This window comes from Neoarius graeffei, chromosome 14 (genome assembly GCF_027579695.1).
Source record: "Neoarius graeffei isolate fNeoGra1 chromosome 14, fNeoGra1.pri, whole genome shotgun sequence".
NCBI lineage: Eukaryota > Metazoa > Chordata > Actinopteri > Siluriformes > Ariidae > Neoarius > Neoarius graeffei.
The window spans coordinates 69,390,822-69,416,623 of record NC_083582.1 but is presented as its reverse complement, the minus strand read 5'-3'; the positions used below and the strand labels follow the sequence as shown (position 1 = coordinate 69,416,623).

The window sequence follows — 25,802 nt, the reverse complement described above, 5'->3', positions numbered from 1 at the left end:
CCAGATTAATGTGTGTGTGTTTGTGTGTGTGTTAGCCTGTTGGAGCACTGTAGGAAACATAAATACCTGGCGAAGAGTGGGGAGAACTTTGTGAGTCTGGTGGTGCGTCTGCTGGAGAGGTTGCTGGACTACAGGACTATCATGCACGATGAGAGCAAGGAGAATCGCATGAGCTGTACAGTTAATGTGCTGGTGAGAATCTGCCCTTTTGTCTAACTACATGATTTATAATTAGCCGGATTAGGTGTTTTTCATTAGTTATAGCCAGTTTCAAATCCCTAGGAACCAATTAAAATGTTCTTAAGATGCTCAGATGTGCTGCTTGTGCACTGTCTGCCCTGTCACTATCAGAATTCACAGGGGTTTTTTGGTTTTTTTTCCCCCCCACTTGCAAAAGTTGCCTTGGTGACGATGAACTTTTTAGGGGCAGGGGTACAGCCACTGGAATCAAAAAGCCTATGACTTTCTCAGCAAATTTAAATTTACTCAGATGTTAAAGTGCCATTCCACCATTGGATGTATTTATATATTTTATGACAACATGACTAGACAGAGAAATCTTTTAGCTTCAAAATGGTATATCAAACATAATTTTTTGACAACGACAAGTATATTAATTTTGTGACCAAAGTCACCTACCCTTTTAATTTCCGCGCGGTAGTGAAACGTGATGTCATCGGCAGGTTCCCCTTCTTGTGTACCACGTCACGTGTGACGTGGTACAGATTATCAGCAATGGCGAATAGAACGCGATTGTCAGCTTCGGAAAAGAAGCGAAGGAAAATAGCAAGTGATGCCCAAAGGAGACGGTCGATGGTGAATATCGGCACAGCAATCGACAAGTGGAAATCGCGTTCTATCCGCCATTGCTGATAATCTGTGCCACGTCACACGTGACGTGGTACACAAGAAGGGGAACCTGCCGATGACATCACGTTTCACTACCGCACGGAAATTAAAAGGGTAGGTGACTTTGGTCGCAAAATTAATATACTTGTCGTTGTCAAAAAATTGTTTGATATATCATTTTGAAGCTAAAAGATTTCTCTGTCTAGTCATGTTGTTATAAAATATATTGTATTTTATGCCAAAGAATACATCCAATGGTGGAATGGCACTTTAAGACATTAGTGCCAAGTAAATGAGATCATTGCATGCTTGCCTAAAAAAAAAATCCTTGCTTATTAGCTCATCTGGCCGATAGGTGATGAGTTTATGCCATCATGCGTTGTCCGTCCGTCATCATCGTCCACGTTTCACGAAAATCACTTCTTCTCTCTCAATTCTTCACCAATTTTTATTATTTTGGACACCTGTAGTCATTCACAGGTTTTTGTGTATTTTGACTATTTTCTACATCATAGAACAACACTGAAGACATCGAAGCTATGAATGAAATAACATCTGGAACATCTATGAAATTATGTGGGAAACAAAACAAGATATGTTTCATATTTTAGATTCTTCAGAGTAGCCACTGTTTGTTTTCCTTGGTGACGCTTTGCACGCTATTGGCGTTATCTTAACCAGCTTCATGAGGTAGTCACCTGGAACGCTTTTGAATTAACAGGTGTGCCTCGTCAAAAGTTAATTAGTGCAATTTCTTGCCTTCTTAATGTGTTTGAGAGCAAATAGTAAATAGCCCTGTTCAACACCACAACTGTATTAATCCATATTACGTCAAGAACTGTTCAACTCAGTAAAGAGAAACGACATCCATCATTACTTTAAGACATGAAGAAGCGACTTTTAATTAACACAAATAAAGAAAAAAACCCACTGAATTCAAAGGTGTGTCCAAACTTTTGACTGGTACTGGAGGCAGGGTAATGTAGCCAGCTTCGGCCGGAGAATTTTTTTTATTCTGATTCAACTGAATTTATAATTTGAAATTATATTTCTATAGACATTATGCAGGCAATAATTTGTAGCATAGTTTTGTTTAATAAACATTGTTTGCCTGCTGATAAAATGTACACTGGGTAACACTATTTGATGGGGTAAATATAGCTAAAGTTGGATTCCTGTTAAAAAAAATAATAATCAGACAAATTACTGCTTTCTTTAATGCTTAGAATCCAACTGACACAGATTACATTTAAATTCATATCCTTATTTCTTGGTTGAATTGCTCATGAGGTGCTCATCATAGTGAGGTGGTCACATATGAAACCTTCAGATGATGACCTATCAGACGGGACCTTTCCAATGATAGTAATGATAATAAGTTCAATTTATATAGCACCTTTCTCAATCCCCAAGGTCGCTTTACAATTATAGGGAGAAAAAGAAAAGTCCACCAAATAGAGGTCAGGATGTCATTCCAATGGTGTAGCAGCCAAAGTTCCACCGAAAGGCGTACGAAAACAAGTCCCACACCGCCAGCACAGCTGCCACACCGCTGCCTGGCAGCATCACTCAGAACACCACGCCATGGATCCACAAAGCGAGCACAGATGCACCACCACGCAGAGCGCTGGTATGTCCCAAACCGCCTGCACAGCCGCCGCAACATCGCTCGGAACATCATGCCAAGCACTAAAAGGCTGCTGCATAGAGCGCTGGACAACCACAGTGTTAAAATGAGCAACGAGCTCACTGCAGTCCATAGCGAGGAGCACAGGCATCACCCACGGTGAACCAAGGCCTGGAGGGAACCGACGCCCAAAACTGGGTCCGGAGCTACACCACAACTGGCGGACAAAACAATCAAACAAACATCAAACTACACAAACACAAAAAAAAACCCAACAACAACAAAAAAGGCTCCGGTGAGAAGCGGCAGCCAGAATGCGCACGACGTACTCTTAACTGGGAACGGAAATGATGCTAGTTTCTTGCCAATGCATTGAGGTGTGGTTGAGAAAGACCATCCATCTCCACACACATTACTCTTTGAATATCTCGTGAACTCATTATTACATAGATAGAGAACACGTATCGCAAGAAAGAGCAGAACTAGAGCTTTCTAATGATGCTTGTCAGATTTCTACAGTATTTGGACATCCCAAAGTAATTACGTTATGATGACTGATCAAACTTCTGCAAAGTAGTATCTTTACTAATTTTTTCACTGATTTTCACACTTCTGATTCTCAGTTGAATAAGTCATGGACTCCCTACTGCTTCACTGCATACCACATATCAAAATAAATAGCAGCACCTACTCTTTCTGTTGATACTCGCTGTTTCTCTGGGCAGCAAAGTGTTTTTGAGTCATCTGGTTTTGAAATCACAGCAAATAAAACATGACCCTTTTTTCCGTTCAGCACTCAGCACATATTTTTGCGCATTGCTAAGTTATAGAGTTTCCCACCATCATAGTTCTAGTATTGCCAGATTCCAGACAATCTCTCTTACACAATTATGAAAAGATATCTCTACTGCCAGCATTTTATGATGGGATGCGTTTAAAAACATCGCAATTTCATCAGACAAGATATATATTTTTTTTTTATTGATATGAAGGTTGAGATAAAAATGTGCAAGTATGATCATATCAAATGATGAAAGATCTAAATCGGTAATGAAATCACAATTAAAACTAGAAAAGCACTCGGAGAGCGCAGACCTCCGCCAAGAATCCTTTAAAAAAATCCGGGATCCAGAAGGTGATCCGGATCACCGCCAAAATTTCATGGATTTCATGTGACTTGTGCCCAGTCACACCTCTGGAAAAAATTTCAGACCAATCCGTTCATAACTTTTTCCGTAATGTTGCTAACAGACAAACCAACAAACAAACCAACGCTACCGAAAACATAACCTCCTTGGCGGAGGTAATAACCTAGGATTCATAAGGCAAAGACACTTTTTACATATAGAGCGGAGGCTACAATTATCCACACCTTAAAGATCTTTTGGCCATTGCAGAAGTAGAAAAGACTTTCAGTACAGAAATTGTGCATGAATGATTACTCAAACTTCCACTGGAAAAAAATAACGAGTTGATTCCTGATTACTTGGTGTATCAGATCACGTGACACCGTTCCACCATTATCAACGTCTAGATGATTGATTTATTTAAAAAAAAAACAATCCAATATCATAAGCCTACAAGATGTGAGTGGCATTGGGCAGGAGACAGTAGAGAATCACTCCATATGCAGCACAAAATTCTGCTGTTGCAACGGAGATGTGGATGGAATGTCCATCAACAAAGAGAATGACAGGAAACTGAATGTGTTTCTCCTTCACAAACTTGACAAAATGCTTTAGAAATTCAAAGAACAAATCACTGTCCATCCAACCATTGTCAGTATGACCATAAATGGCTTCTGGGAAATCCGACAAACCTATATTCCTGAATCTCTGTCCAGGAAAGACAGTTAAAGGAGGCACGTGATCCTCTAAGGCATTGAAGCAGGCCATAACTGTGATTTGACACTTTGTGTTGGAAACAACTTGGTACACATGTCATGAGGATACAGATGTTAACACCCGGTTACTTGTAACGCAAAAGGGGAATCCACTTTCATCTGCACTGAAAATGCACCTGGGATTGTTAATAAGATTCTGAAAATCTGGTATCTCCTTCTCCAAAAATGAATTTAAGGCCCTCGTACTTCAACCCTGAAGCAAGTTCTCTCTCATGAAGTTGCGGAACCTGTTCTGTTATGTCTGGACGCCTCTTGTGAAATGAGTAAAACCATCCTTTCCCCTGGCAGATTGTTGGCGAATGGCGTTTTCCTCCCATCGATCCATAACAGTCATAAATGTCACTTAATTCCACAGGGTGTCGATAATGGTGGACACCAGTAAAAGTGATCGCTATTATCAACACCTCACGTGACTTCTCAAACGCGCGTTTAGATACAAAATGGCGACTGTCAAATGAAAGAGTAAGAAACAAAGTAGGTTTCGACAAGGAGATCATGAAATATCGGTGAATTTGAGAAGTAAAAACATGTCCGTGATCTTTCCATCGTGCTTACCTGCGATGGTGACGTCCGGGTTTTCCTCAAATTGCCGATCGTGCTAAAAAAAATTCCATCTCAGGTAACGAGCTGTGTCCTCAGACAGCAAGATCAAAGGGCGAGGCGGGTCTTCTGGTTGATTAATTAACCAATAATAACTGTTGTAACTGAAACTCACCTTTGTAAAATTGTTTTTTATTGGTAAATCTGAAAAGGTGTCGATAATTATGGACTGTCGATAATTGTAGCTGCCGCTCTAGTAATTATATTTGCAGTTGCCTAACTTTGGGCTCCTATGTAACTTAATGTTTGTTCTAACTAATTAATTAAAGATTACCTCAGAATTTCTTTGTAAAATTAGATCATAATGATCATGTCGATTTTTTTCATACAAAATGAATGCATATTAGATCATAAAATGAGTAATGTTTTCTTTTGGAGTTCCCCAAGTTCTAGATTTTTCTAGGTATTAACTGTGTGGTACAAACTCCACAACTGGATCATTATCGTGGATACAATATGGTACAAAATTTGTTATTATTATTATTTATACCCCCGCTCTGAAGGAGGTGGGTATACTGGTTTACCTCTGTACATCTGTCCATCTCTATCTCCGTCTGTCCGAAACACAGTTTTTCTCAGCAACCACAAATCATAGCCACTTGGTACCAAACTTCAGCTTGGGGTTCTAGACCGTGTATATAATTTTCAGGTCTGTCGCACATCGACTTCCTGTTTACCGACTGAATGTATTTACGAAACATATAGTGAGAATTTACAAAATTTCATAACATTTTTCTCAGCAACTACAAATCACAACTGCTTGATATTTGGTACTGAGCTTCAGCTTGGGGTTCTATACCGTGTTTACCATTTTCAGGTCTGTCGCACATCGACTTCCTGTTTACCGACTGAATGTATTTATGAAACACACAGGGTGGATTTTGACGCCATTTCAAGAAGCAAAATGCTATTTCAAAATGACAGTGTACCAGGATGCTATTTGAAATCCCTGGCGAGAGACACGGCTCTTTACTGATTTGTTTCAGGGTTAATTATTTGTTGAAGTCAACATTCATAATAAGTGTCTTATTCCTTCGATTGCTTGCATTCTGGTATAAGCAAGAGCGGGGGATACGTAAGTCAGCAGGAGCTCACAGTTGATCTTGTTTAAAGTTCTGTAACTGTATGGTTTGAACATCAATAAAGAGGGAATTTATTTTGGTGTGTTAGTTTAATAGCCTTGTTAGTTAATACATTTTTAACCAAAATAATTACACAGCACTTTGGTGTTTTTACCACATATGTAGCTGCTTAATTACTGGAACCAAGGGGAACTTGGGCAGCAGCTGTTGTAACAGTCATCTCGCATGTCATGCAAACAGTAGGTTAGTTTGTATTCTTGGCCATGTGGCGTGATTAAAAAGGGAAAAAAAAAATTTTAATCCATTTCCCATGTCGTTACCACAAACGGCTAAATCAATGCCACTGTAAATCTTACCGCCAGAAATGCGAAACACTGTGCCAGTGATCTTTAAAGAATCAAAAATGGTCCATAAAGGAAGCAGAATTGCTTTTGTGTGATCACAACCTTTTCTATCCCCGTTCTTTTCAAGAGTGTAAAATGCCTTACAGTTGACATTTGTCGTCAGGTTATCAGTTTTTTGCGTGACTTTTCAAATTAAGACTTGTTTGAGGATGTTTTTCATCTTCCGCTGAGATTACCACCATAAACCCTGCACTTAGCAACACAAACGCAGCGCTGATTCAGATAGCTACTGATAAGGAGAACAGTACAACAGTGTTTCACCATGCTTCCACTCCCGGGTAGTGTCACGTGTGTGTGTGTGTGTGTGTGTGTGTGTGTGTGTGTGTGTGTGTGTGTGTATTCTGAGATCACACACTGCTTTGTTTTCTGGAAGACTAACCGTCAACAGTAGCAGGTCTACTGGGAGCCTGTAAAGGTCATCGTCCTTCAAACAGATGTACACAGCTGTGTGTGTAGAAACATCCCGATGAAAGCTTATACGCTGCGTATCCCTCAGCTGGGGGCTTCACTGCTCTGTCTCTCATCCACCTGAACATGGGCACAAGCTCAGCTTATAAAGTGTCTCATATTATGTAGGTATTATTATTGGTTTTCAAACACATCGCTAACCTTAATATTTTAGTACAGCTAGTTTGTCCACATGCTAATGAAGATTAAACACACTTGTTCAGAAGGTGTTGATTAATTTTCTTTGCTGCACGGCTGTTTTGAAGAATGTATTCTGATTGGTCAATTATGGTATTTTGCAATCTGTTATTTCTGTATAACATACCGTAGCTATGACTAACCGAACACTGCTCTGGGCCACATCATTAGCGGAAGCAATAAAATCATTTTTAAATAAATATTTGTGTCAAATTATTGATTTATTTCGTAAGCAGGAAAATGCACACTTCTTGTCAAGGTCCTGCATCACCCTGTCAGGGTTTATTTTGCGATAATGACCAGCTCACTGTACATTGTCCCTTATATCACAGTAGCTCTGACAGTAGCTGTAATTCATGTAACCGGCTTATATTAATTATGTTAAGATTTGCTGTAATTCTATTAAGATTTAACCAGTTACAGTGAAAACATCTTCAGTAATAATATTATACTTGCATTCGCAGTTTATCTGACTACAACTATTTATATAAAGTTACACTGACTATTTGTGTAGTTAAGCGAACATATAAAACTTTCTGTCCAGCCTCTAAAGTCCCAGCCAGTGGGTGAGTGCCTATGGCCTGTATCTATGTCGGATCTCCAGTTTGTCAACAAATGCGTGAGAAAATTATTGAAATGTTTAAAAAAACAACATTCCTCAAAGAAAGATACAAAGGGATTTAAATATTTCACACTCTGTGGTGCATAATATCATTAAGCAATTCAAGGAATTGGAGGAATTTCAGTATGTAAGGGGCAAGGGCTCAAGCCTAATCTGAACCCCTGTGATCTCCGATCCCTCAGACGGCACTGCCTGAAGAACTGTCATTCATCTATAGCTGATATAACTACATGAGCTCGGGATTACTTTGGCAAACCTTTGTCAAGCACTCCAGCAGTGATAGAAATCAACGGTTAAGGTTCTGGGTTACTGATCTGAAAGTCAGGGGTTCTAGCCCCGGCACCGCCAAGCTGCCACTGTTGGGCCCTTGAGCAAGGCGCTCTATGCTCCAGGGGTGCTGTAACATAGAAAAAGTTAACTGTGTCCAGAAGCGATGTTGACTTCTCTGGGCTCGGAGGCATCTGGGATGGACCAACACACAGTGGAAACGTGTATTGTGGTCAGACGAATCAGTATTCCAGGTCTTTTTTGGACGAAATGGACGCCGTGCGCTCTGGACCAAAGACAAAAAGGACCATCCAGAATGTTAGCAGCGACAAGTCCAAAAGCCAGGCTGTGTCATGGTATGGGGTTGTGTCAGTGCCCTTGGAAAAAGGAACTTTTGTGATGGAGCATTAATGCAGAAAAGTACACTGAGATTTTGGAGTAATATACTGTATGCTTCCTTCAAGACGACGTCTTGTCTTTTCCAGGGATATTTCAACAAGATGATGCAAAGCCACATTCTGCACACATTACAAAAGCGTACCTGTGGAAGAAGAGGGTGTGTCCTCTCTGTCCCCAATAGAGAACGTGTGGTGAATTTTGAAATGAAAAATACAGGGTGTCCATAAAGTCTCTTTACAATTTAAAAAAATTATTACAAAGGCAGTTGTTGAGATATTGTAACTAGATTTATTTTATTTTAATCAGTGTTTATTAAATTTTTTTCAGCTGCAGTTAATAGACCTCTATATGGGCACCATTAGTTGCACGAAGCACATCAAGACGGTACGGTACTTAAACCAGGATACACATTGTGCCTTTTCTTGAGGAGTAGCCATTTTATAGGGGTTCGGTTTCCATCAACACAGTATCTGAAACACAAAATTGTAATGCGAATAACAACTTTAATCAACACTGATTAAAATAAAATAAATCTAGTTACAATATCTCAACAACTGCCTTTGTAATAATTTTTTTTTAATTGTAAAGAGACTTGATGGACACCCTGTATGACAATGATGATGCTGTACTGTTACACACCTTAAGACCTGTTTGCAGGAAGAATGGGACAAAATAACACCCGAAACACTTCATCACTTGGTGTCTTCAGTCCCTAAACATCTTTTAAGTGTTGTGAGAAGGAATGGAAACATTATAAAGCGGTAAATGCTTTACCGTTTCAGCTTTTTTTTTTTTTTTTTGGAAATGTGTTTCAAGGAAAAACATTTGGAAAAGAAAAAACAAAATTCATGAGGTAAAACATCAAATAATGTGCTGCTGTATCGTTCTAAGTGCAATACAGGTCAAAGATTATTTACAAATCAGTGTTTTCAGTTTTAATTTCAACATACCATCCCAACTTTTTTTGATTTAGGGTTGTAGATGAATAAGTGTGTGACGTTCTCTTACAGTCTGTCTTCATAAAGGTTTTTTTTTTGTCTGTTTTCTTGGCTTTTTTTTTTTTAATCAGATATTGTATTAATCCAAGCATTCACTGAAACCTTGGTTTGTTTGTTTTTTCTTCAGAATTTCTACAAGGAGATTGAGAGAGAGGAGATGTACATCAGGTATGTGACTTTCTCATTTCCTGTATAGCTTTATTCTCGCTATATATGTTAAAGAGGAATATTGTCAGTAGATAAAATTTTTCCAGAGTTTTCTTTTCGGTATGAAGGTCAATGTTGGAGAAGCAGTGGGCGTTTTATTGCTCTGTCTGTGTGTGTGTTCAGGTACCTGTATAAATTATGTGACCTGCATAAGGAGTGTGATAACTACACTGAGGCTGCCTACACTCTATTACTGCATGCCAAGCTTCTCAAGGTACAGATGTGTGTGTGTGTGTGTGTGTGCACGCAACAAAACATTACCCTTTGCCACAATTATACCTAATGCTTATTATGATGACGCTAATGGTGCATAAGGACATGGTGGACTGACATTTGTCTGTTTTGGACGCCATCAAAGATGCCCCGGTGTGCAAGATGTCTTTATGATGATAGCAGTATCTGATATCAGAGTAATTTGGCTTTGTGAGTGGGAAGAATTAACCAATTTGGTAATTCGCCCTTTCCTAGAGGTGGGAAGTAATGAAGTACAAATACTTATTTACTAAATGCTACTGTACTTGGAGTTTTCAGGTATCTGTACTTTACTTGAATATTTATTTTTCTGACAATTTTTACTTTTACTCCCTACATTTTAACACAAATATCCATACTTTCTACTCCTTACATTTTCAAATCAAGCTCGTTATTTTAGTTTTAATGCATTTGAGAAGAATTATCGATTTTTTTTTTTCAATTTTGCATAATAATTGCATTGCCTTCCCAACATGAACACGCATTTCTACCTAAATGGATGGGACAATAACACACACAAAATGACAATGATTAGACTAACCCAGTTTGGCAACCCTGACTCTGAATCAAACTTGAGCTACGTTCAAATTCAGCAGACTGAGGTGAACGGGTGTTCTTTGAACTTTTAAAATTTTTTTGTATAAACACTCCACATTGTTCAGTTTAAGTACCTAATGCTTTAGTTGTATGTGATGGTTGCTCTTAAACTCTTCAAATTAGTTATTAGCAAGCGTGTAAGGAGCCGAGCAAGGTAAGGAATAGCTACAAGTTACCGTTATATACAGCCGGGTTGTCGGTTAGCACGCTGTACGTAGCTAGTTGCTAGTCGACTGCACGTGCAAGTGGATTGTGTGTCACAAAGTACTTGGCAATTAAAATATTTGCAGTGGAGAACCTTAAATACAATATTATTTAATACAGTCAAACCTCGGGTCACGAACATCCCTATTCACGAACAAATCGGGCTACGAACACCATTTCTGAACAAATTTTGCTTCGATTTGCGAACGATGCTTCGATACACGAACGCACAAACTGGCGGGCTTCCGCACCACGTGAGGCGTGCGGCAGCATCAGTTGTACTCGAGGTGGCGCGCTGTGAACATTGTCATTGCGTTGTGTTGATACGATTTCTTTTTTTGCTTTTTGCATTAAATTAACCCTCATTATGGCTTCCAAGAAAGTGAAAAGTGTTAGTGATAGTGCTCCTCGTCCTCCTCTCTTCCTCCATCCACGTGTGCCAGCAACTATCAACCACAAAGGTAAAGTGTACTGTACAATTATTGTTTTATTTTAGTATTACTGTATTTTTCTATAATTAAGGTTATCTTTAATTCCTTTTTGTATTTTTTCCACACATAAACCCATAAAAAAGTTACAAAAAAAACTATGTTTCTGGGGCGGGTGAACGGATTAATTGGATTTACATTAATTTCAATGGGAAAAATTAATTCGATTCGTGAACGGAGTCAAAGAACGAATTAAGTTCGTAACCCGAGGTATCACTGTAATTAATTTAAGGAGGCATGGGTTTGCTTTCTTCCACATGCACACACTGACCCCAAATATATTATATTATATTATATTATATTATATTATATTATATTATATTATATTATATTATATTATATTATATTATATTATATTATATTATAAATATGGAGGTGATTATAAGAATTTGTGCGCGCTGATTGGTCAAGAAATTTGGATTCTTTCTCGATAATCACCTCGAGCGACTCTGCAAAATGGCGGCCAATTGCTTTGTCACCGTAAGTGAGGAAGAATTACAAATTTTGAAAGAAAGTGCTGTTCCTAAAAGCACTAAAGATGCTACGAAGTTTGGTCTAAAACTATTCAAAGGCGATGTGGAATTGTGATTTATTTTATCGATTTCTAAACAAAGTATTTTATATGACTTGGCGTAGACAAGTGACAAGTTTGAAATAAATTTTTAATGCAATTTTTTTATTTTTCTTTAAACAATCACCTGTGTATTTATGCTAAAACAATTATCTGCCTAAGGCTCGGTGAATAATAACCAAGCCAAGCTAAGCCAAGAAGCCTTTATTTGTCACACGTACACTCAAGCACAGACTTCAAGCAGAGACGCAGAGCCTTTATTTTTAAATACATTTCTGAGTGGATAGTATAACCATCCTTGTCTCTTGTATGCTGCATAAATGGGAATTAAAAAAATATATTTTTGAGAGTTAAAATCGACCGCAAAGTTGGCATTCGAGCTGCACCGCTGAGCCAGCCAGCCCTGAGTGCATGACGTCACAGTGGTAACCGGTTTTAAGGCCGAGGCCTTTGACAGCTATCGACCAAAGTCATATAAATAAACATTTATGGTGAAAGTAAGAAATACCGTTACCAACTTGCTCAACTAAGACTGATTTGACTTCATTGATTGTGGGTTGACTCTCATTAAAACAGGATAGGTGTTATAACTTATGCAACATACATATACATGCATGCATTTTCACTGATAAAACGTAAAAGGCTCATTAAATAATCAGATGAACTGAGACAATCACATTCTGAAGCAAATTAAATAATCTTATACCGGTAACTTAAACACACAATACAAGTTACGTGTATTCATCTAAATGCAGGGAAACAACGTGTTGTTTTTGTTGTTTTATCCAAATGAGAGTCGGAGCTTACCCGTCTGTGTTCTCGCTTCTTGAAGGCCGATCTTGTGGCCGATTGTTTTGAAACAATCTGACTTTCAGTTGTTTGTTCAGTTCTCTGTTCATTCGCTTCTTCCACGTAAGGGCGAGACGGCAGCAATATCCAGTTTAGAAATCAGACGGCTGCTGCACTCATTCTCTATTTTGTCCATTCGGAGTACTCCGCCATTACTGCTCGGCTCAGGCAATTACTAAAACCCGGAACAGAACGGGACGTCACCGGTTTTTAGTAACAACCACGGGGAGGTCACTGCCCGAGCGATATGTCCCGTCGTGGGTTTTAGCAACAACCCTCGGGTCACTCCGGGAGAACTGGTGCAACTGAACTCACTTTCCTTTTAAAAATAAATAAATAAATAAAAATACTTGTAGTTTTCTTTTTATTTAATTGTTGGTCCTGCACCCTCTTTCAATCCGGGCTTATATCCAACGCTCCTCAATAGATCAGAGGTCTTGTACGAGTCTTCAGTAAAATGTGCAGAGCAGAGGAGAGACCACTTCATAGGCGCCCAATGTGCCCGTGAACTTCTCGCGAAACACGTCCAAATCTTTGCAGTTTGAACATTCTTGGGCCATGAATGCAACGTAAATCCACCTTCTGTCGTGTTGCTGCACCCGCAAGCAACACATCTACGTGGCATGGCCATAAATTAGCTCAAAATGGAGGATCGGAGTTGCAGTCAGCTCTGTGTTTTAGTATAGCGGAAATGGCAATGAGACTGATAGACTTCCTGCTGTGACATTACGGACGTCAAGGTCATTCACTCAGACCACTACCTACCGTATATAAATCACTTTAATCGTAAAAATTACTATATTAGATTTATTGTTAACGTTTAAAACTATTCCTGTGCCATTCTTGAGGTCTCAAGGCGTTTATAAACGAAAGTGAGGCCATGGTTCTGCGTATGTGCTTTAAGAATACAGTGAAATTCCTCTTTGCATTTAACCCATCTGAAGCAATGAACACACACATGTACACACAAGTGAGCAGTGAGCACACACATACCCAGAGCAGTGGGCAGCTATGCTACAGCGCCTGGGGAGCAGTTGGGGGGTTAGGTGCCTTGCTCAAGGGCACCTCAGCCCAGCCTCAGGCCAAGGCTGCCCCATGTTAACCAAAACGCATGTCTTTGGACTGTGGGGGAAACCGGATCACCCAGAGGAAACCCACACAGACACAGGGAGAACATGCAAACTCCACACAGAAAGGCCCCCGTCAGCCACTGGGCTCGAACCCAGAACTTTCTTGCTGTGAAGTGACAGTGCTAATCACTACACCACCATGCCGAGACCAAGTTATTCGCCTTCAGCGAATAATCATTCTATAATATAATATAATATAATATAATTAAGTGAGGTTCCTTCAAAGGGCTACTTTATACTTTGCGTTAATTTTAAAGCCTTTACTTTTGTACTTATTCCTGAGTAAAGAAGTCGAATCAGTACTTCTACTTTTACCAGAGTATATTTTTTACGCAAGTATCTGTACTTCTAATTAAGTAAAGAATGTGTGTACTTTTGCAACCTCTGCCATTTCCCTCTCACTCACCAGCCAACTCTCCCTTATCACGCTACTGCTACCAGCTGGCAAGGGTGAAGGCGAACACTTCCAAGGCACCTCAGATCAGCCAACTGCATCTTTCATACTGCTGCTCATGCTGCGTCTCGGAAGAATAACACACTTGGAAGAAAGTGCGCTCTGCCCTTTTCCGCATGCGCAAGCTCACGGATGCTCGCGATTGGTTCATGTCGCTGTCACTGACAGGAGAGACAGAGTATGCCATCACTTTTGCTCAGAGAGCATGGCTAATTTGCTCTCCTGGCCACGGATGGTTATGGTATCTTCAGAATTTGAAATCGCACTCTTTTGATGATTGTCTGAACGATTTTTTTTTAAATATAACCAAAATTAAAACCTATAACCCTCACACTTTAACAGTCATCATCTTACATATCAGAGGTCTGACCAAGGCTGGTTTTAAAGAGTTTTATCCAAAACAAACAACCGTGACAAAAAAAGAAATGTAGGGGAGACAAGGGACAAATTTTCAGCTTTTGTAGATTGTCTGAAATTCTTTGCAGGTTGTATGATATTCATATTGCATTAGAGAGTATTTACTGTACCTTCTGACCACAACGTTAGTTTCTCAGCTTATCACATATTCTGGCCTTCAGGCTTCACTTTTTCTGTCATTATTTTTTGCAGAGAGACATGAGGCATTGAGGGGGGACATGGGACATTATGTTGGGAGACTTGGGACTCATGCCCCTTTTCCACCAAAGCAGTTCCAGGGCTGGTTCGGGGCCAGTGCTTAGTTTGGAATCGGGTTTTCTGTTTCCACTGACAAAGAACTGGCTCTGGGGCCAGAAAAACCGGTTCCAGGCTAGCACCAACTCTCTGCTGGGCCAGAAGAAAGAACCGCTTACATCAGCGGGGGGACGGAGTTGTTAAGACCAACAACAATAACAAGACCGCGAAAGATCGCCATTTTTAAGCGACGAGAAGCAGCAGCTGTACAAACGCGAAGTCATCCATTATTATTATTGTTGTTGTTGCTGCTGCTTCTTCTTCCGTGTTGTTTTTGCTTCGATATTCGCGCCAAGGTTTATGCAAACATAGCGACGTAACTGACGTATACAGCGACATAATGACGTATACAGCGACGTAATGACATGTCTTCCCTTAGCACCGCGAGCTATGGAAAAGCAAACTGGTTCTCAGCTGGCTCGCAAGTTGAACGAGTTGTGAACCAGCACCAGCACTGGCCCCGAACCAGCCCTGGAACTGATTTGGTGGAAAAGAGGTAACAGTGGGGAGACATGGAACAGAAATAGCATCCCCAGGCCTACATGTTTTTAATTTTTTATTTGTCATCAGAACTTGTAACATATGAACTGTATGAACACACACTGCTAGTACAGCGATAGAAAAATGTCAGTTTACCCAAAACCTGACTCGACAAAACGGTTCCATTCTCAAAAAGGAATGAAATAAGTTTTAATCCTCATGCAAGTACACTCCCACATTTTTAACAACAATTTATATTTGTAAACCACAAGGAAAAAAAAAACCTATAGCATGATGAACTCGAAGAAAAAATCCTTAAGTGTCCCGTCCCCCGTCCCCCCAGAATTTATAGTTGAATAAACGAGACCATCAATGACAGCGTAGCTCATTCCAGCCCCGTGAGAAATCAAATCTGGGTAGACGTTATATGCACCCTAGGCATCCCTACCTTGAATGAATGAATGAATTTATTTTTATTTCGAACATGTATAAAAAATGTATGTAACTATTTGTACATAGAAAAGAAAGAAAATGAGAAATTAAAAAAATAAATAAAATAAAGAGCTAAGACATTACAAAACACCGCACATTATTCGAAAAAGGAGTGGGAAGAAGTACAATACTTTTTTAATTTCCCACCCCTTTTTAACTACCCCGAAATCCAAACTACAGTAATACACTTATGAAAATATATACCATATATACACTTCATGAATATCTATATAAATATATAATTACCAAAGTATATACTACATACCATATATACACTTCATGAATATCTATATAAATATATAACTACAAAAAAATATATATATATATACTATATACCATATATACACTTCATAAATATCTATATAAATATATAATTACAAAAATAAATATCTACTACATACCTATCCCTGTAAATATAAATATATAAACTATCCCCATAAATAAATATATACCATATACTAAGTTAGTTCTAATATAACAATCAACCCTATTCTATTTATCCCTCATCATCCTCCGTTAACATACTTCCTCTTCTATATACTTGTTTAAAAATATTTTTTGTACCTTTTTTTAAACAGATTTATATTTGCACTTTGTTTTATTTCTGTCTCCAGTCTGTTCCATAAACCTTCATGGCAGAAAGAATCAAAATCGGTGAAGAATTGAGGGAGAAGAAGCGATTTGTGTGGAAACTGCTCATTCAGGCTGAATTACTCCATATCTTCGTTATTAATTGCAATTATGCAAATTTGGGTAGAAGCTATATGCACCCCAGGCAGGATCTCCCTTCCTGCCAAAAAGAATAAAAATCGGAATTCAGAGAGAAGAAGCGATTTTCGTGAAATGTGGACAACGCCAGACGGACCACGGACAACACATGATGGCATACAGTAAACTCATCGCCTGTCGGCCGGATGAGCTAATAATACTATATCTGTTAACTCTAGGCTACATACTTTAATTCCTAACAAATCCCGAATTCACCAGCGTGCATTACAGCATAGAAAGGAGGTGGCGGTGAAGTAGAAAATACAAGTTTTGGTTGATAAAATATTGAACTGCAGAAACCTTACTGCAGTGTCCAGGTTCATGGCTCCAAAGGAAGTCAGTTACTCCAAGAGGCAACATCTAACTTCTTATGTAATCTAAAACCTGATTGGTTGAAGTTAATTTCTGGGAATACAAACTGTCCCAAGTCTCCCTGCTCTCCTTTACGCATTTATTGCTTAAAGTACAAATATATTTCAATGAGGATTATCTTTTTTTTTTAATAACTATTTATCGAAGCCCCATTCACTTCCATTACAAATAGGATCTGCAGCCTGCTAAGTATTTTTGTCCACACCTAGCTGCCTGCGATGACTTTAGTATTTGTCCTCTACACACACATCCTTTTAGCTGTGACGGTGCTCCACTTTCCCTGCATAGCTAAGAGCGTTGAAAGGATTACCGTTGTGATTTTTTTTTTTTTTCCCTTCCTAATTCAGAAATGCTTCCTGCAGCTGTGTCATTATGCATTTGCAGTAAGCAGTATTTGGAGCTCTGTTCCGAGGGAGGTTGTAATAATACTCACTTAACAGCATGATTTATTCTCAGCTGAACAGCCCCTTTGTTTGCTTATTCAAACAACCTTAAAATGTCATTCCAGGGAGAAAAGCACACGTCCTTTCCTGCTTTAGAAAAGAGCGTATGAGTTTCATGTGGAGAAATTGGGCATGAGGATAGACACGACAGCTTTCAAGAACTACATTTTATTAATTTTATTGTACTCCGATGCATTCGGAATGAACGTTAGCAGTCATGCTAAACGTTGATCTTGTATATAGCAGCAATTCATGATTGCTTTATCAGAGAAAATCACAATTTTATTATAGATTTCATTTTGGTTTTTATTTATTTAATCACAGTAATGTTTTCTTATGATTTGACATTGAAATAAATGTTCCATTTCCTGGTCTACCTGAAGAAACATGTAGCAAAAATCTTTAACTTATTGTTTTTTTTTTTTATCTTATTTATAATTTTTGAATATTTTATGTAAACCCAGCAATTAGACTAAATTTAAAAATGTGTGGTTTTTAGATGATCAGTAAAACATTATTTCTAGTTCAGCCATGAAAAAGAGCATTTGTTTAAAATCACCTGCTTGTATGTAATAACACTTTAAGGATACATACTTCCCTCATGTTTAAAGGGAATTATTAGCTCATCTGCCCAGTAGGCCGAGGAGTTATTGCAATGGCATGGTGTCCGTTGTCCGTCCGTCGTCCACAATTCAGTTAAATCGTATCTCCTCCGTCGGTTCTCCATGGATTTCCCTTCCGATTGTTATGTTTGAAAGAACTCATCACGCCGCACAAAACTTGGTTGTCGTTTTGTCAAATTTTTTGCTAACGAGTTAGTAATTATTATACCCCTGCTCTGAAGGACACCCTTTTTCTCAGCAACCACAAATCATAGCCATTTGGTGCTTGGTACTAAACCTCAGCTCAGGGTTCTATACCGTGTATACCGTTTTCAGATCTGTCGCACATCGACTTCCTGTTTACCGACTGAATGTATTTACGAAACACACAGCGTGGATTTACAAAATTTTCGTAACACTTCTCTCAGCAACTACAAATCATAGCTGCTTGATATTTGGTACTGAGCTCCAGCTTGGGGTTCGATACCGTGTGTACCGTTTTCAGGTCTGTCGCACATTGACTTCCTGTTTACCGACTGAATGTATTTATGAAACATATAGCGTAGATTTTGGTGCTACCGGTATTTCGAGAAGTAAAATGCTATTTCAGAATGACAGTTTACCAGGATGCTATTTGAAATCCCTGGGGAGAGACACTGCTCTTTACTTGCTTGTTTCAGGGTTAATTATTTGTTGAAGTCAACATTCATAATAAGTGTCCTATTCCTTCGATTGCTTGCATTCTGATGTAAGTGAGAGTGGGTGGGGGGATACGTAAATGAGCAGGAGCTCACAGTTGGTCTTGTTAGGCCAAATTAAAGGAGAACTGAAGTCATTTTTAAACTTGCTTTATTTCTTAATTTTCTTTGTCCATCGGAACGATGAAGACCATCAAGTCAAACCTTTGCTTGGAGGATGGGATATAGAATGAACATAGAATGAACTGCTGTGCGAGTCGTGCTGTTTTGTTGTATTTTTTGTAGTGTAATATAATGTGTTTTGTAAATGGGGCTTATCTTATGGGACCTCGAGTCCGTTAGTTTGCCCCTCATCTACGCGCATATTTAAGTTTTGTTAGTTATTTATTGTTTGTCTCTGTCTCTTGTTTTTATTATTGTATCGTGTAAAGTGAGTAGATGAAATCCAATAAAAAAAAGGGGTTAATTGTGGGTGCGCAGGTGGCTAATGAGGCCAATCTGAGCTCTGAAGAGGCGAGGGCAGTGTGGGCACGGGATGGCAGCGGCAGACGCTGGAGTGGCATTGGCTTTTCTTGCTTGCCTGCGCTGCTGTGCTGTTGCTTGCCTCTGAACTTCATGTGCTTTTGCCCCCCGCTTGACCGCCACCCGCCAGCTGTCCCTATCTGGCGCCGTCTGCTCCCAACCATTTGGGTCAATGCCGAATGCCTTGAGGGAAGTTTTCAGCGTATCCTTGAAGCGCTTTTTCTGGCCTCCTTGGGAGTGCTTGCCGTGTGACAGTTCCCCGCAGAGTAGCTTCTTGGGAATGCAGTGGTCGGCCATGCGCATGACGTGTCCTGTCCATCGTAGCTGCGACTGCATCAGGATGGTGTGGATGCTGGGTAGATTGGCCCGGGCGAGCACCTCGGTGTCCGGGATCTTCTCCTGCCAGCTGATGCCGAGGATTTTCCGAAGACAGGTGGTGTGGAAGTGATTGAGGTTCCTTTCATGGCGCCGGTACACTGTCCAGGTCTTGCACCCATAGAGAAGAGCAGTGAGGACTACGCCATGGTAGACTTTGATCTTCGTTTTCTCTGAGATACCCCTCCGGGTCCACACGTTTTTATTTAGTCTACCAAATGTGGCACTCGCTTTGGCAAGTCTGGCGTTCATCTCGTCGTCCATGACAACGGATCTGGAGAGGGTGCTGCCAAGGTACGTGAACTTATCAACCACGTTTAGTCTTTGCCCGTTGATGGTAATGTTGGGTTTGATGTAGGGTCTCCCTGGTGCTGGTTGGTGCATGACTTCTGTCTTCTTTGTGCTGATGGTTAGGCCGAAGTTGTTGCAGGCCTCAGCGAACTTGTCGACACTACATTGCATGTCAGCTTCTGTGGTAGCGTTAAGGGCACAGTCATCGGTAAACAGAAGTTCGTTGATGGACTCTGACTTCACCTTGGTTTTTGCTTGGAGCCTTCTGAGGTTGATATCTGATATCGATCCTGGCATCTGAACCAGTGAATGCGTCCAATAGCATCACTGAAAACATCATACTGAAGAGTGTGGGACCCAGGACACATCCCTGTTTTACACCCGTTGGTGACTGGGAACGGCTCAGATGTTTCTCCGCAGTCCTGGACTCTGGCCAGCATGCCGTTGTGCAGTTGTCGAATGATGGAGATGAACTTGTCGGGGCAGCCGTATTTCGCCATGATTCTCCAGAGGCTGTATCTGCTTACAGTATCAAAGGCCTTGGTCAGATCGACGTAGGTTGAGTACAAGGCGACATTCTGCTCCTGGAGTTGCCTCGCAGCAAAAACCATGTCGATGGTCCCGCGATTCTTCCGGAAGACACACTGACTTTCTGGCAGAAGTCCCTGCTCAAGGTGGAAGTTGAGCCGGTTCAGGAGGACTCTGGCCAGGATCTTGCCTGCGATAGCCAGTAGGGAGATTCCACGATGGTTGTCGCAGGCTTGGCGGTTTCCCTTTCTCTTGTATATGTGGATGATCAAGGCATCTTTGAAATCTTGCGGTACTGCGTCTTTCGCCCATATTATCTGGACGAGATTGAGAAGCTTGTCTGTCAGCGCTGAGCCACCCTCCTTGTAAAGTTCGGCTGGGATGGAGTCAGATCCAGGTGCTTTGCCGCTAGACAGCTGGCGGATGGCCTTCTGAATCTCCTCCAGAGTAGGGACAGCATTGAGTGTCTCATTCACTGGGATCTGCGGTAGTCTTGCAATGGCTTCGTCATTGATGGTGGACGGTCTGTTTAGGACGCTGTCAAAGTGTTCGGCCCACCGCTCGAGGATTTTGTCCTTCTCTGTGATGAGCGTGGTCCCATCTGCGCTGAGCAGGGGGAATGATCCCAAGCTGCTGGGACCATAGACTTCTTTCAGGCTGTTGTAGAAGTTTCTCATGTCATTCATGTCAGCATAGCCTTGGATCTCATCAGCTTTTGCATTCAGCCAGGAGTCTTGCATCACGCGCAGTTTGAGTCGTACATTACTGCGTATGCTCCGCAAGTAATCTTTCTTTGCTGTTGACTTGGGGTTGTGGAGACGCTCTTTGTAGGTGGTGCGTTTCTTCTCGAGAAGGTTCTTGATCTCGGTGTGATTCTCATCAAACCAGTCCTTGTGCTTCCTGGCGGGTGGCCCTAGGCACTCCATGGCTGTGTTGTACACAATGTCACGGAGAGTGGTCCACGCCACTTCAACGTCCTCCTCATCAAGTATGGTGGCATCTAACCGCTTCTCCAAAGTGTCAGCAAATGACTGCTTGGCAAAGCCGTCTTTCAGCTTGTTGATGTTAACACGCTTCGGCGCCTTGGTACCCTGGGGTCTTCTCTTGGGTTGCACTCGAATGCTGAGTTTGGAGACAATGAGGCGGTGGTCCGTCCAGCACTCCGCACCGCACATAGCCTTTGTGATCCTCACATCTTGTCTGTCCCTCCTTCTGACAATGAATCAGCTGAAAACCTACTTGAGTAATTGCATTCTTATATGTCTACAATAAAAATACATAAGCCAAAAAAGTTTCATATCTGAAAAAATGCATTTTTGAATAATTATGTGAGTACCCAAGTGAGTTATATTGAAGTGAACACCACCTTGATTATGGGAGTGCTATGACCATGCAGGATCATCCGGACCCAAAATGACAGTTTTGCTACATACTATTCCTATGGGCGGGAGGTTGTACCTATTTTTTAGACAGGGTGGACGGACCAGGGCATTTGTCCGCCTGGCCGTGCCCGACGAGGAGCGCTCTCAGCCGGGCTTGGGAGGCCGATGGCAGCCCCTCCTGGAAATGCGGTTCAGAAAAAAAATGCTGAAAAAAAAAAGACAAAGTGGGCATGAGGCTGAAAAAAAATGACAAAGTCCCACCACTCATTTTTACCATGGGCATGAGGCTGAAAAATGACAAAGCTTTACAGTGCCCCTCCCGCCCCGACTTTGCCGATTACCCCCGGGGCTGCGGGCGAGTCACCTCTGTGCCTTCCCTGCCAAACCCCCCCCCCCCGGGGTTAGCTAGGGACAGGGCCCCTCTGCCTCCGGCACGGCTGTCGACCGGGCCGGACTGTCCCCAGTCCGCCGCCCGACCGCGCCGCGCCGCCCAGGGCGGGGACCGGCCCACGTCACCAAAAAAGGGGCGCTCGGGGTCCGCGGCAACGCCGGCCACCCAACCGACCCGTCTTGAAACACGGACCAAGGCGCGGGGCTAGCCCGCCCTGGCAGCGCTGGTTCGTTGGGGAGAGGGCAGAGAATGCTGGCTGGGAAGTGTGGGGGAGGCTGGGACCTCCCCTGCGCGAGTTACGAACGTCCAAAACGGGCTGGAGCCTCCGATAGAAACAAAACCTAAGCGGAGCGCCGTGGCTCGCATTGGGGCGAATTACGTCCCGAGGCGATGGCAGCCCCTCCTGGAAGTGCGGTTCAGAAAAAAATGCTGAAAAAAAAAAAGACACAGTCCCACTGCTCAGTTTTACCATGGGCATTAGGCGGAAAAATGGCAAAGTCCCCCTGCTCAGTTTCACCATGGTTAACGTTATAATAGTAATTGGTTAACGTTTCTTAATTAACGTGTTATTCAATTACATTTTTGGTTTTAGTAACCTTCTATCATGACTCATATTGGCAACTAATTGCAATTAAATATTATACTTATCAGCCTATTCGGTTTTTAGCCATGTTGAATTTAGTTCGTTTGGTCCACGGCAGGCGTCGCTTATCCGTGCGATCTTCATGAGACTTGTGCGAGACTTCGAAACGTGAAGTGTCAGCTAGGTGTCAGTGCCGCCATGTTGAAAACTGTTTTCCTAACGAAGTATTGCACAAAAACGAGTTTAAATGACGATTACTGCCTACTTTTTTCAAACTTTCCTGATTGCTATCAAAACAAACAAAACTTCCGACTTGATTACATCAGCATTCGAAAGAGGGCGCGCACGTCTTTTGACAACGTTGGTGGATGTTGGTCACTTTGATTTCCGCTGTACGTTTTACTTCCATCCTACGATGTCTCGCACAGGTCTCAACGAATCTCGTTTACGGCCATCGCTTTGACATATGGACTGATGTATTACAGAGCATATTTCAAACACTCCTAACTTGCTATAGCAGTGACAAAATAGCGATCAAAAATGCATTTAATAAAATGAGATAAATAGAATTTTGATGATGATAAATTTGTCTTCAGTTCTCCTTTAAGGAAATTTCCAGACCTCTCATTAGAATTCTATCTCCTCTCTCGTTTCTCGTCGATTTCAGTTCTGATCAATGTTTTGGGTAGGTCTTCCCATGAGGAACAAAACTTGGTCGTTTGTTTGTTGATTTTCCTGTTGTAAACAATTTGTTTACAACTTTGTTTATTTTCAGTTAAATCATGTCTCCTCCCTCAGGTCTCAATGAATTTCAGTTCTGATTGTTTTGTTTGAAAGAACTCGACCTTCTGTACAACACTTGGTCATTGTATAGACCCTTTTCAGTCACGTGACCTTCGTAAACGCGACCGCCATTTTGGGCATGTAGTGGACTTTGGCTCAAATCAGTTTGAATGCGAGGAAGGCGACAAACGAAAAACATAAAAGAAAAAGGAGCGAGATGCAGAAAACACCTTCACTATCCAGCGACGTAGGGCATTTACAGGGCGAGCAGAGGGAGAGGTATTTGCAAAAATTGAGGTTAGCAGGCTTAGAGAACGGCGTTTACCTGCTTCCACCAGGATTGTTCACTGACATACGGAAGTACACGAAGCCCTCGTCTTTACCTGACTTCGGCCCACATGATCTGTATACCTATGTCATTAAAAACCCATCGACATACACGCGAACGTCCGAGGTTCCGGAACGCGCTCCGGCTTGCTCCAGGAGTGCTCCGTCCGAGGTTCCGGAGCGCGCTCCGGCTTGCTCCCCCTCAAATTAAGCAGCACGCTCCGGCTTGCTCCAGGAGTGCTCCGGTCGAGGTTCCGGAGCGCACTCCGGCTTGCTCCCCCTCAAATTAAGCAGCGCGCTCCGGCTTGCTCCCGGAGTGCTCCGGCCGAGGTTCCGGAGCGCGCTCCGGACGAGGTTCCCCTCAAATTAAGCAGCGCGCTCCGGAACCTCGGCTGGAGCGCTCCGGGAGCAAGCCGGAGCGCGCTGCTTAATTTGAGGGGAACCTCGGCCGGAGCGCGCTCCGGAACCTCGGCCGGAGCACTCCGGGAGCAAGCCGGAGCGCGCTGCTTAATTTGAGGGGGAGCAAGCTGGAGCGTGCTGCTTAATTTGAGGGGGAGCAAGCCGGAGCGCGCTCCGGAACCTCGGACGTTGGCTCCGGCAGCTATTTACACTGGATCCGGTGTAAATAGCTGCCGGATCATAATTACAGTAAACTAGTAAATACAGTAAAGGAAAAACTTGAGACTGAAAGGTTTTAACAGTCATCCAAATGATTGAACGTAAACATTGCTACAGTAACATACCAGCTACTTGTTGACATTAGCTAGTCAACAATAGCTACTACAGAAGAACAAAGAGGTTACAATGGGTTATTTTAGCCTATTTGGTTACACACTCGCTGCCACAGAATGTTAACAGCAATGTAATGCCTTTTCTGGCTAATTTTATTCGTCTTACCTCCAACAAAGTGGTCACTACACAAGCGTTGGTATGCTGAGGGCTGCCAATCTGTTAATGGCCGCTATCCATCTTCTCTGTCGGGATCCGATAAAATGATAACCCTTGCCTTGTTTGTTGATGGTTACTACATCCAGGTGCACAACAATATAGTGGCATGATGGAAGTCTTGCTGAAAGTAAAAACCTTCTTTGCTGCCGTTCCTCAGTGTTGGCTGTGGTAAACTACTGGTAGTACATGTCCAAAATGGCGGCCGCGTTTGTCGTGACGTCACGTGAAAAGGGTCCATAGTCAAGTTTTTGCTAACAAATTAGTAATTAGGTCAACTTAACCAATTTTCTTCTGACTAGAATTGTATCTCCCCTCTCATTTATTATGCAAATTCAGTTCTGATGGGTGTTTTGGGTGGATCTTTCCTTGGGGAACAAAATTTAGTCCTTTGTTGATTTTCCTGTTGTCGTAGAGGTTCGTCCTCTCTCACATTGTCACATTTCGGTTCTGTTTGATGTTTTGGTCGTCATGGTTGCTTTGATGGCAAGCCAGATGAGCTGCTATGTCTTGACGTTCTGGTTCTGAAAGTAAGTCCATTGTTTGTTTGTTTTTTATGTTAAAGATGTGTATCTTTCAATGGACTTGGCAGCTAAAAGTAAGACATGACATTTTACAAATTAAACATTTACATTACATAATTGGTTCTGAGAGCACAGTGTATGCATTTGTCCTCTTCTGTGTTTGCGAGTTTGCGGTATTTTACCCGCTTTAGTGATTAACGTGTCCTGCTCTGCTCTGCATGCAGAGGCATTTGACTTTTTGAAAGAGCACAAATTCACACGTAGCTTTGTATGTCGAGCAGCTGGCTGTTTCACCAGGAGCCTCTTGTTTGCAAGAGATGTTTCTTTCCTGGGGAAGTTTACCCTGTGTTGCGTTACATGAAATATCAATTACATTTGCACTGCAGTGAATCAGGTCTGACAGGGCCCTGAGCAAAAAAACAGCACTTCCACACACT

The 25,802-nt window shown here is 41.6% G+C and overlaps 1 protein-coding gene across 1 annotated transcript in view; it reads left to right on the top strand.

Moving 5' to 3' along the window:
• Positions 1–25,802, top strand: part of dock1 (dedicator of cytokinesis 1) — a 742,670-nt gene that overhangs the window by 596,275 nt on the left and 120,593 nt on the right. Inside the window, exons 35-37 of the mRNA XM_060940282.1 lie at positions 36–192; positions 9,524–9,564; positions 9,727–9,817. Coding sequence (XP_060796265.1) covers positions 36–192; positions 9,524–9,564; positions 9,727–9,817 — 289 coding nt within the window. The remainder of the gene's footprint in view (positions 1–35; positions 193–9,523; positions 9,565–9,726; positions 9,818–25,802) is intronic.